Source organism: Mastomys coucha, chromosome X (assembly GCF_008632895.1).
Source record: "Mastomys coucha isolate ucsf_1 chromosome X, UCSF_Mcou_1, whole genome shotgun sequence".
NCBI classification, from domain to species: domain Eukaryota; kingdom Metazoa; phylum Chordata; class Mammalia; order Rodentia; family Muridae; genus Mastomys; species Mastomys coucha.
In genome coordinates this window covers 127,828,827-127,841,329 of record NC_045030.1, presented here as the reverse complement: position 1 = coordinate 127,841,329, position 12,503 = coordinate 127,828,827, and the positions used below count along the sequence as shown (strand labels likewise).

Below are 12,503 nucleotides of genomic sequence, written 5' to 3'. Positions count from 1 at the left end.
TTTTTGGTTTTTGGAGACAGGGTTTCTCTGTATAGCCCTGGCTGTCCTGGAACTCATTCTGTAGACCATGCTGGCCTTGAACTCAGAAATCTGCCTGCCTATGCCTCTCAAGTGCTGGGATTGAAGGCGTGTGCCACCACTGCCCAGCTGATAAAGAATTTTAAGCTTATAAATTATTTAATACTGAAATTTTTATCTAATAGTTTTGAATCACCAATGAGTAACTGAAGCTATAGATAGCAAAACTATAATTATATAGGAAGTACTGTATTTGTTTTGTGATAATTAATTTATCAAAACAGGAATAAACAAAGTCTACACAGCAAGGTGTTATTATGTGAATTATCCTCATGGTAAATGCTAAAAATTACAGCACATGAGAGCATGCATGCCTCCTAGCTCACTGAGCTCAGGACATTTCTGAAACTTGCACATGATGAGGCACCCAAGTCCTTAGATACAGCAGGGATACCAGTGTCAAGCTGAAAACTAAACACAAAAGTGGCTCTTCATCAGCCAATAAATCAAAACAAACAAACAAACAAAAAACCAGTTAATGCCAATTAAATGACTAGGGCCCAGAGCACCCTAGGCAGCTATGGCTCCAGTGTCAGAAAAGCTGTGATGGAAGAGTAGAGGGACTTGAATCCCCAAACCAGCGAACCCCTATTGTTTGGATATTGCTCCATCAGGAGAGCTGACTCCTGTGTGCCAGTGCTGTGCAAAGAGGATCAAAGCCCGTCCCACCCGGTGAAGAGGCTCCATACCGGTGTGTAATACTCCATGATGGGATAGTGGAGCTTGTTGCCTTTGCTGGCCCTGCCTGTCAAGAAGCAGGTCTGGCAGATATCCACGTTAAACTGTTTCAGACTCCGGTACCTTGGGGAGAGAAAATATGGTCATGAAGATAATCCAGTGAACCACAGTGACCTCACCATTTCCACAATCCAAACACACACAGAGAAGGGAGTGGGGCTCAACCTCAACAGGTGAATAGCCTTATTATACAGACCACAAATCCCACAGTAAACCACGGGTCTCAGATCCCAGAAAGTGCGGAAAAGGGCATTGTGTCAGCCAGGTCTTAGGAGTGGTGGGGAAGGTAAGAATAAACATCTCACTGTGGGTAGCTTTCTAAACAAGGATGGTCCCAAAGGTCCCCTCCCTACTCTGGAGAAGTCAAACTCTCCATATGAAGGCAACTTATTCACTAGCTGTGGTTAAGTTGACTGAAGGTTGTTTTCAAAGGTTCTTCATAATAACTGCAATTTATATTATTACAGAATATAGGACAGTTCTCCCCATCTCCTTTTAAAGGCAAGGTAAATTTTCCTAGTCCTGGTAGCATCAAAGAGTGAAATGCCTAGCCTTAGGTAATTCAATAGATATCCCTGGGTTTTCAGCTAAATAGCCAGGTTACCTTGGACAGTCACATTTCACCTTGGTGTGGTAGTTTACTCAAGTTATAAAAAGCAGAGCGTTTGTAAAGACAGTTATATGTTAGTACTCTAAAAAGCTAAAAGGTTGACTGGAGTGAGGTTGGAACTCAGTGCTTGCCTAGCATGCCCAAGACCCTGAATTCTATCCTCAGCAGCACATTCACAAACTTTAGGCATTTTACGGGAGCAGTTAGCTTTGTGGAGGAAGGAGTGGATTATAATCCGAGAGGCTTCAAATGAATGCCAATAATGTTTTATCCCTTAAGCTTCTCCCTGGGTATGCACAGTGTGCTGCAGTCAGTCGACACTGTAATATATTCTCATCTACGAGGTTTATAGAGGAGAGGAATGTGCAGTTGACTTACAAAAAAGTCGTCATGTGTTATGTAAGTTGGTTTTCGTGTTAGGCTTCATTCATAGCCATTCTCAGCTGCATAGTTGCAGGTTACTCATGCCTCTGAGGTTACTTACATGTATGGGACTGCTTGGGTCTCCTTTATGTAAAATGCTGGCCATATTTGCTCAGGCTTTGCTGGCTGAGTATCTGGTAACCCAGAAATCCCTGATAGAGCGTTGCCTATAGATCTCAGATTTTTAAAGATTCATTTATGTATGTATTTTATGCATATGGGTGCTCTGTCTGCATGAACATCTGTACAACAGGAGAGGGCATCTGCTCCCATCATAGATGGTTCTGAGCTACCATGTGGGTGCTGGGAACTGAATTCAGAACCTTTGGAAGGGCAGCCAGTGCTCCTAACCTTGGAGCTTTCTTTCCAGCCCCTCTGGTTTTTAGATTAGGGATATGTGAGCTGCAGAGTGGGAATATTATAAACACTGTATGCGAGCGTGTGTCTCCTTCTCACTGTACTGGGATCTCTTGTGTGTAGCCTACTGGTCAGCTATGTGTGTGCAGAGTGGGAGGGGCAGTATTTATATGACAAATGATATCAGTTTTTCTTTTCTTTCATTCTGAGGAGTTGATAGTGAACTATATATGCTGATACAACATTCAGTATATAGATTATTTTTATCACATTTACTATCTATGTTTAAGAACGTGTCATACTTTTTATTATAATTAGAACAAAAACTATTTCCTTTCTAATTTTTAGAAGTTAAACATTTTCAATAAAAAGGTTACAACAACACACTTTATGATAAATCATAAAGCAAAATAATTAAACAATGCTGTTCTGTACCCAGTTTTTGTGTTCCATGACATTTTTATTATCCCAGAAGGTATTGTATCCCATACCTGAACCCTTTGATGGGGCACTGTCTACAGATAGAGCACTTGGTCTGATGTTTCACTTGCTCAGCGATGGTGACCCGATGCAGAACAGCCAGCCACACCATAGACTGCGGCTCCAAGTTGACCCACTCCAGGAACTGGGAAGCTTCAATGACTGGTTTGCCAGTGCTCTAGAGAAATAAGAAGTCCAAATGAAAGAAAGACAAATACCTTGCTGCTTGAGTGCCAGCATCTAGTGTAGCAGGGGAACCAGCACCCTTTCGTGCAGGACTCCCACTCTATACTCCAGAGAACCGTTCTGTTGTCCCATGTCAAAAGAGCTCCAGTACCTCTGAGTACATTACACCCAAAGCTAAGAGGCTGGTCTCCCTTTGTTCTACTCACCATCCCTTCCATCTTACTTCCCTCCCTCTTTGAAGCTACAGCTCCATACTTACAAAGCGAAAGCAACTTCGGACACTGGGCTCCACATTGCTGCCCCCAAATGCTGCCACTTCACCCAGCTGACGGGGCACTTGAATGGCTTCATGAAGCAGGGCACCGAGATGGCGTTGATCACACTGGCTGCCTGAATTGGCCACTTGGCTGAAGAGATCTGCTGGGTCCATCATCAACAATAGCCAGACCCAATTGAGGAATGACCAGAGAGTGGTACGTGGAGGAAGAAGCAGAAAAGGATGACAGAGAAAGAGCACACTGCACTGTTGAACTGATAACTTGAAAGTGGAAAATCCAGAAACTCATCCCCTATCTCAATTTCCAAGGGTTTGAAAAAGAGCATTCCTGAGTTCGGGTTGGGGAATGAGACACACACAAAAAGGGCAAAAGGAAAGGAAGAGAAAGGGCAGGGAGCGAGAGAACAGAGGAGAGAGTGATAAAGAGACAAACACAGGAGTATAGGAGAAAAAAGAAAGAAAGAAAGAAATGGATATCAATGAGGAGGCAGGAGTGAAAGAGGGGGGGAAGTGAGAAAGAGAGAGGAAAGAAAGAGAGAAAAGAAAAGAAAAGATCAGAGAAGGGGAGAGAGCGCACAGAGAGTGAGCAGACAGAGTTAAGTAAGGGTAGCAACAGACACAGATGCTCCAGGACTGGGAAAGCAGGTGCTTCCTTGGTGTGGAAACACAGGTTGGGCAGCTTTTCCCACGCTCAAGAGAGAGCGGCTCTTCTAGAAGCTCCTCAAGGCCAGGCCAGCAACCTTACCAAACCCCTCAACAGAAAACCTCACCTGTGTCCCAGGAAAATGCACCTGGGAACTGAAAATCATCACGTGACCAAGTCCCCTTCTGCAGAGTCACAAGATCGAAACTCTGCTTATCCTATGGCCTCCCTCCTTTCTACCCTTGCAACACCCCTCCCCCCACTCAACATCACTGCAGATGCAGGAGTTGTACTCACACTGAAGTTTTTCTTTCACTTCGGTGCCACACAGGCATGCGATGCCAGTCTTAAAGGACAATGCTCGCATTTTTCCACTGCGACCACTATGTTTACAGGAAGAAATAGAAAACATGAATATATGTGAAAGGTTAACATCTTGGCCATCTACTCTCACTGGCCCATGTTCTAAGCTATCTTGATCCAAGTATACCATGGGAGCAATCTCTTCCCACCATGGCCAATGGAGATGCCCCATTGGATTAATTGAGAAGGTTTCCAGGACTGAAAGCTTTTACCTATCAAAAACATTGAGGAGCCAGTTGAGGCTCATGTCTACACACAGTGGCACATTGACCAGGATGCCTCTTTCCTCCTCCAGTCGTTCATACAAGGCAGTCAAGCAGTGAATGACCTCCACCACATCCATTATATGTTCACTGGCCTGCAAGTCGTGCTCATTGAAGATCTCCAGAGCTGTAGTTAACGTTACCAGATCCACTGGAAAGGAGAGAAGAAAAGGAAGATGGAGCCCAAAGAAGAAGCCCAGGGATCTGATGAGGCAAGACTACCGCATCACCAAATCTGGTATGAAGTCCGGAGCAACCATTTGTAAGTCTGCCATAAGCTTGCCCTTTACCATGACTCCCATCCTATGGAAGAGCAAGGCACCAAAGGTCGCTCAAGTTAACATAGCACATCTCTGTCTACATAGGTTCTTTCAGATCCATTTTGAGAAAACAGTGAGACGTGAATGAGCACATCTCCTGCACTGTATTGACTCTAGAGGAATCCTATGTCGCTTGAAGTTTCTCTGTTTGCCAAAGTTTCATCTTTTTAAAATAATTTTGGAGGTCCAGACGGCTGATCCCTGGGCCTCGTCCATAAGAGGCACTCTTATCACCAAGCCAAACCCTCAGCCCAATATCAGTCCCGATTGAAAACATATTTGTTCATGAGCCCTGTTCTAGGAAGTTTAGTCCTGCTCACAAAGAGTAGTTCATGGCTGGATGAGTGTGTCATAGAGCAGGAAGACATAATTACCTGTGATGTTGAGTCAGCCTAGCTAGAGCCCTGGGACAGAAAGATGAAATGAACAGCACTCCTGAGCAAGGCCAGAAGGGACAACACCACGTCTGCAGCATGCCGATGACTAACCACAGAAACTTGCTTTAACAGTTCTGTTGCTGTACCTAATAAGCCCGAGATGGCCGACCATGAAGCAGATACTGCCTGCTGCACAGCAAAGTTTCTTGATTACCTAAGCTGGCTAGGGGAAAAAAACCCTACAGTTTGGATAGCTGTGGAGTTACTTTGAAAACAAGTCCGGGGCTTAGGGGGTGGTGGTGGGGGAATGGCAATATCAAGTTTTCTTAGCCAAGATGTCCTAGTATTTATAGTGTTGCCATCAAAAACAATCAGTAGCTCTAGCCAGGGTGGGATGAAAATGGGAAGAAGCAGACAGGTGGGGAATAGGAGGAAGGGGGCGAAAGCCATGGGAAAGAAGAACTGAAGACATACAGCGCAGCGCCTTCTGGACTCTGCGGAGCTTCATGGCGGTGCGGTAAGCTGAGAACTTAATGTTGTTCAGATCGGCTGCAAAAAAAAAAAATGAAAGAGACTCACTTAGATCGGAGAATTGTGAAGTGGAACAAATGTCAACAAGGATATGCACGAACCAGGGTTGTTAGTGGAAGTGTGCGCTGATGAGATCACACAGGGAAACAACTTGGTATTGTGCAATGAAGTGGAACACATCCATCCCTCCATAACGTACTATATAGGCCACAGCAGTGATGGGCAAACATTTTTTTACAAAGTAAGAAATGTATTTTGTATCACGAACCAATATATACACACGTCAGAAAGCAATTCTTTACTAGATTTAATACAAATAAAAGTATAAAATTAAAAGCAAACCTGACCCTTGCTAAATATCCATTGATAACTCCCAGTCTCTTTCAGCTTTTGAAGAAGGTTGTTATAGCATGCTGAAATAATATTATGACCTACATACTAAAAAGTATGCCCTGGAAAATCTCTTGCACACATGTACCAGAAGCCACGTACAAGAACTCCTCAGCAGTGTTGTTTGCACATAGTCACTCTAAGCTAGAGGCCCATGTGCCTATCAGGAATAGACTAGGTAAAGAAAGGCTATATTCAATGGTATCCCCTATAACAGTGGAAGTGTTCTAAGCGTAGTCACAGGGATAAACTTGTGACATATGCTATCTTTCTCCTAGTAGGCAAAGATAAGGCATGAAAGAGTCTCCCTAACTGCAGCTCAGAGACTGCCTTTCAAATCAGATTAGACTTCATGCCTTCAAGCATAGCTCCCTAATGATGTTAAAATGGTCCAGGGGGAAATGGAGAATATGCTGTTGAGGAAGATGCAGAGGGGCTGTTTTATGTTTTTTAAAACCACCTTATTGAAGTACAATGGACATGCAAGAAGCTATATGTGAAGTGGCAGTTAGGGAGCCAGTATTTAGTATATATAGCTTGATAAGTATACATTACCACAACCTGTATCATAAACTTACCCATTGTTACCAAAGTTTCCTCCCAACTTCTTATTTATTATTATTACTATTAGTAGTGGTATGTTGCTGGTAAGAATACTTAATATAAAATTATCCCCTTACTAAAACTTGACACATTAAAAGCAGTACTATTAACTATACACATTATTTCATACAGCAGATCTCTAGGATCTATTCTCGTTGCATAATTGAAATGGTGGCCTGTGACCACTGCATCTCTTATTTCAGTTAGCATAACATTCTTTGGGTTTATCTACATTACCTGAATGCTTTAAGGCTAAAGGGTATAATTCCATTTTGTGCATATGGCACATGCTCTTCATTCATTCATACACTGATGGAATACACAACAAAGACAATGGTACAGATTCCCGTCCCATAAAGGAACCTTGTATTCTCACCTAGGGTTTGGTATAACTCAGTCATCTTGGGATGGTCCCAGCATGTGGTCTGAGCCTGGTGGCTACAAACAAAAGCATCAATAGCACCAACATCGCATTTCCAACATCCTTTGCAGACACACACACACACACACACACACACACACACACACACACATCAGTTAGTGAAAGGCTGGTTGCAAGAAGCAACACAATGCAAATATAAACTCTAAAGATCCTGATACATCAGAGTTCACCATCACCCAGGCAGAACCTTAGCACTTCTTACAAGTTGGAGGAAGCTTTACACTAATCAGGGGAATCTTAATGCACAAGAAGTGACAGAGTTAGGTAGCAGAAAGACAGGAGATGGAGGCGCTACACAGGTGACTGACAAGCTTCTGATTCTGACGAACACTCACTTGATGTAGTAGGGGACTTTATTGGGAGAAATTGCTCTTTCCCAGGGAACTTGGACAGAAGCTGTTAAAAAAGAAGAGAAAGAAAGCTGGCCACTAGTATTCTTCAAGCACCCTAGCCATTCTCAAATTAGATTTCTTAATTAGATTAATTCATTTCATTGATGTGTTTTGTCTGTATGTAGGCATATGCACCACATGTGTGCCTGGTGCCTGCAGAGGTCAGAAGAGGGCATTATATGTCCTGGAATTGGATTTAGAGATGGTTGGGACTCACCATGTGGGGGTTGGCAATTGAACCTCTGTCCTCTGCAAGAGAACCAAGTGCCCTTAACCAACCTCTCCAGTCCATCTTGGTCATTCTTAAACATTATGCTTCCTCAAAGGTGGTTAAACACAAAAGGAAATAACGTTCACTTCCAACCATTAACAGCTCCCAGGGAGTGGCATTGACAAGAAACACATGTTGTTTCTTGATGCAAGAGCAGGGGAAAAGGTTATCACTAATGGCCTATGGAACCAGAAACAGGGCTAGAACATGAACAGGAATACTTCATGACCCTAAGGAATACTTCATTTTCCCTAAGCAGGTTGTCATTGTTCCCTATTCAGCTGCAGGGGGCTGAACTGCCCCTGTGGCTATGAAATACTATTTTCTCTCGAGGCTCAAAGCCTTTCCCTAGAATGCCAACCTTCTGAGATCTGTGGGGGAGAGGGGGGTGATGCTGCCCATGTATCTCTTATAAGGAACTCTTTCAACTCTCTGTTTACATCATTGAGATCCTAAGAGGAGATGCCCAGGTTACCTGGCTCACTCACTGCAATTTTCCTGACTACAAGACTCCTCAGCAGACTTAGTTGTGTGGAACTGATTATAAAGACAAAAATGTGAAGCATGTTTATTGAGCTCCTCCTATGTGCCTGATATCATGCTCATGCCTTGTGTCCATATCGAAGTTTCCTTTCTGCGTATTTTTGACATCTCCATTCTTACCTCCTTGGTCTAGGCCAGCATCACCCATTCACATGGATTACGGTGCAGTAAACTCTGAGAGGTCTCTCTGTTCCCACTCTGGCTTCCATCAATCTATTCTGACCATCAGGCTGATATGATCACGGTGATAAATCACATCATGTCACCCCACTCCTCAAACCCTATCAAAACTCCTCTGTTGTGTTTGGAGTAAAATCTTGAGTTCTCCCTTTTACCCACAAGGCCTTCTGTGCTCTAACATCTCTGCTCTTTCTGTTGCGTTCTTCTCTATAGGTCTCCTCGCTGTTCCCCGGCACACATCTCTGAGCCCCTGCTTTAAGGGCTAGAATTTCTGCCTAGTGTGCTCACTCAGATATCCATATGGTCCTTCTTCCATTGCCTTTCGAGCTCTATAAATTGCCACCTTTCCAATGAGAGCTCTGCAGTATCTCTTCCCACTAACCACACGTGCTCCATTCTCACATAGCCTTTAGGACTCTGTAAAACTGTCACCCTCTCAGTGAGACCTCTGCAGTGTCTCTTTCCTTTAAGTATAGTCCTCCCCACCCCCCCGCCAGTCATGCCTTCCTTGCTTTAATATTTCCCATAGCACTTGTCACAAATTTCTCTTATACCTGGCTACTTGTTTGATTATGACCGGTTTCCTCCACTAAAATATGAGCTTTCCAGATCTAAGGATTATTTTCCACCAGCATGGCCCCAGCGCCCAGAAAAGTACCTGGCTCACAATGAATACTGTTGCACAAATATGCTTGTTTAGTTTTCAAAACCTAAAGAGCTAGAAATCCCTCCCCTTCGGGTGGGAAAGGTGAGGTTCAAAAAGTTACACCGAGTTTTCATATTTGCACAGCTCTGAGGCTGAGGCAGAGTTCGCTCTGAGCCAGTACTCTCTGACTGGGGAGGCTGCTCTTTTAACCACCACATGGCACAGCTTTCTCCTCATTGCTTCTTGGATGCTGAAACGTCCTGGCCTCCCAACAGACTCCTAGCAGACAACAGGAAATTTTCTTGGAAAATGGCTGAGGTTCTGCTTTATGCAGTCTAGTTTGATTCACATACTGGAGAGAAAGTGCTGTGACCCAGGCCCAAAGTCCCGGTGGGCATCCTGGAGCTGCTTAAGCCTCTCAGCAACTGACACCTACGGAAAGAGGAATGGGTTACTTTTAGCCACTTCTTGTGGAATCTTCAGTTGCCTCCAAGGATCTTTATGAGCTCTCTCATAAGGCAGCCTTTCTCCTGTTCCAATATCACCCGTGGTCACCCAACCCCCACCCTCCTCCAGCACTGACAAGGATCAGAGAAAAGCCTTCTTAGTTCCAAGCCATAGTACTTCTCTCCAGTCTAATCGGTGTGTTTACATCTGGACAAGTCCCTTTCATTCTTCTAGTTCAGCCACTACCTGCAGCTTTGAAGGTGAGAAGCTTATTCTCTGACCCCTACCTCTCTACCAATCTTTTCCTGGGTAGCTTTCGTTTCCAAACCATTGGCATTCTTTGGGCCTACATATACTTCCCTTCCACCCTGCCCCACACGCTTGGCCACACCAAGATGCCTCCCCAAAGCTCCTTTCAGCATGTTCCTCTACCTGGAGCTGTTTCCACCGGATGTTGATCTGTTCCAGAGCCCTTGAATTCTCCATTGACAAGTGTACATCAGAGATGGCAAGCTGGTGGGCCAGATCATTCACTAACTTCACCCCATCTTTCACAGGAGAGAATTCTTCTTTGAATAACTAGGAAAAACCAGAACCCAAGTGCCACATCGGACAGAGTAGGGAAGAGGCCACATTACTCAGTCACCTGAACTCTCCCCTTTCCCTGTACAGAGTTACTTTCAACAACACTTATTAGCTACTTGGCCATTTGTGCAATAAACTGAGACATGAGTGGTCACTGGTCTTATCCTTTTCTTCTATTCATTTCAGAAAAGCATAGAAAGAGACCAACCAGCCCCCAATCCAACCTATAACTAAAAGATGCTCAGCTGACATCTTTTAGCAATTAAGTCTCAGCAGAAAGAACACTGGCACTGTAAAAGGACATCAGGTCTCAGTCAGGGAAGGATCCCTACATACCTTGATAGCTTGGATATGCTCTGGGAGGGAATCAATAAAGAGATCCCCTATGGGCTCCCACGTGGCTCGCACTCCTTCTGCTTGGGTCAAAGTACTGCTCAATTCCTCCATTGCCCCTTGGATCTCCAACAGATGTTCCAGAGTATGCTCAATGTGGCGATGCTGATCCACACAGCGGGCTGTCAGCTTCTCCCACAGTTCACTGGCCACTGTTGCCTGCTTCCATACAAAGCGACTAAGGTTTTGAATCCGCTGTCTGGGGGAGGTATCTGTGAGGATAACCAGGAAGACAAGTCAAGCTAACTCAGCAGAGGCAACTCAGAGAAAAACCAAGGCATATTCATCCCCTTATCAAATGCTTGTTTATAAATGTGGATTTGGGGACACACGGGTGTGTGCTTGTTATATATATAGATTCATACTTACATATATATTTCCATGGTTGCGCTCCCTCTGCACATTCAGGGATTTAAAATTCAATTACATTTATTTATGTATTTATACATTCTCTCTCTCTCTCTCTCTCTCTCTCTCTCTCTCTCTCTCTCTCTCTCTCTCCCTCCCTCCCTCCCTCCCTCCCCCCCTCTCTGTGGATGCTCCACAGTGTCTGTGTGGAAGTCAAAAGACAGTCTGCTGAGTCGGCCTTCTCTTTCTACAAGGTGGCTCCCAGAGGTTTAATTCATGTCAGGGTCCGAGGCACACACCTTTCCCAGGTGAGCCAACTCACTAGCACCGCATTCAGAGATTTTCTACAAACTATTTATCTTAAGAGTATTATAGATTAGCTTTTCAATATACATAATAATATCAGTATTTCCTCACTCTTTCCTAAACTGGTAATGTCTTGTAACCTGATAGTGTCATATCCCAAGTGGGATTTTGGCATTGGCCTAATCTGTTAATTTTTTTCAGAGCTCCCTAGTTTAACCTATATTCATTTTTGAACATGTGCATACATAGTCATTTAGTTTTATGCAATTTTATCATCTGTTGGTTTATAACTGCTACATAAGACCATTTTAGTGCCTCCTACCTTTACATCTCATTATTAAATGGTAAGATAAACAGTGAATAAAGTATCTTAAGAAGTGTAGTGAAACTTAGTCGTCTAGCCCTATTCATATACCACTGGGAAATGACTTAGGCACTAGTGTCTGCTAGAATCTAAAGAAAGGAAGGGTTTTTTTTGGAGGCCCCAGCTCTGGAGTCTGGTATAATACTCCCAGCTTTTCTACTCCTCCTCACTTTTAGGTTTCCTCTTTGTCCCCCAGACTAATTTGTTGAGAGAGGATTACTCTATAGTCCTAAGCTTCATAGAACTGCCTTGTTCTCTCTGGAGCTTGCCCTATTCAGGGCCCATGGAGCAGCAATTTATGTACTAACTGGTCTACTGAGAGACCAGAAATAAACAGAGACCATGGATGGAATCTACAAAGGACTCCACTGATGAGGACTTCTTTCTAGTCTATTTCCTTCGCGTGGCAGGGTTGAGGATTCTTTTTGGAAGGGTTTGCTAGATCACCACTCAGGCTTAACTTCCATGGTTGCCACACTGGTTGTTTATTGGAATCTAAACAGAAAGTGGCCCTCCCTATGAAGTCAGGCCCAGATGTCACCAAGATCAGAGGTGACAAGCCACAATCAATTTTCATTTCAAAACTCACTCTTAGATGTTAAGATAGATAGCTTTATTTGCTGGCTGTTTGTTACCAGTATTGCCAATGTCCCTCCATGTTGGAATAAAACAGATTATTTTCTAATGTTTTCGATTTATGCTACTTTTACTCATTAGTATCTTCACAAACAAACATGAAAACAAAGGTGCAGATCACATGGGAAGTTAAGTACAGCCCTGGGTTGTCACTCGGGTCACAAACAACATTCCAAAAGGACACACTGCTCTCATTCCCTGAGGTACTTCAATTCACTTGTGTCCTTCTCTTTGTCTCTATCCCCCTGCGTCTCTGTCTCTCTCCTTCCTCCCCCTTCTCTCTCCCTCTTCCCCCTTCTCTCTCTCTTTCT

At 43.8% G+C, this 12,503-nt stretch overlaps 1 protein-coding gene across 7 annotated transcripts in view; it reads right to left on the bottom strand.

Annotated features, from left to right (window-relative positions):
- The window catches only part of Drp2 (dystrophin related protein 2), a 54,782-nt gene that overhangs the window by 16,356 nt on the left and 25,923 nt on the right, over positions 1 to 12,503 (bottom strand). For 5 of the 7 annotated variants that reach the window (XM_031367730.1, XM_031367750.1, XM_031367757.1 and 2 more), the window contains 11 exons: positions 10,482 to 10,750; positions 9,993 to 10,139; positions 9,467 to 9,545; positions 7,417 to 7,477; positions 7,016 to 7,077; positions 5,590 to 5,664; positions 4,368 to 4,569; positions 4,090 to 4,175; positions 3,132 to 3,292; positions 2,698 to 2,864; positions 768 to 879 (listed from right to left, as the gene is read on the bottom strand). In XM_031367730.1, coding sequence (XP_031223590.1) covers positions 768 to 879; positions 2,698 to 2,864; positions 3,132 to 3,292; positions 4,090 to 4,175; positions 4,368 to 4,569; positions 5,590 to 5,664; positions 7,016 to 7,077; positions 7,417 to 7,477; positions 9,467 to 9,545; positions 9,993 to 10,139; positions 10,482 to 10,750 — 1,421 coding nt within the window. The remainder of the gene's footprint in view (positions 1 to 767; positions 880 to 2,697; positions 2,865 to 3,131; positions 3,293 to 4,089; positions 4,176 to 4,367; positions 4,570 to 5,589; positions 5,665 to 7,015; positions 7,078 to 7,416; positions 7,478 to 9,466; positions 9,546 to 9,992; positions 10,140 to 10,481; positions 10,751 to 12,503) is intronic. The other 2 variants (XM_031367740.1, XM_031367778.1) reach the window with 1 other exon arrangement.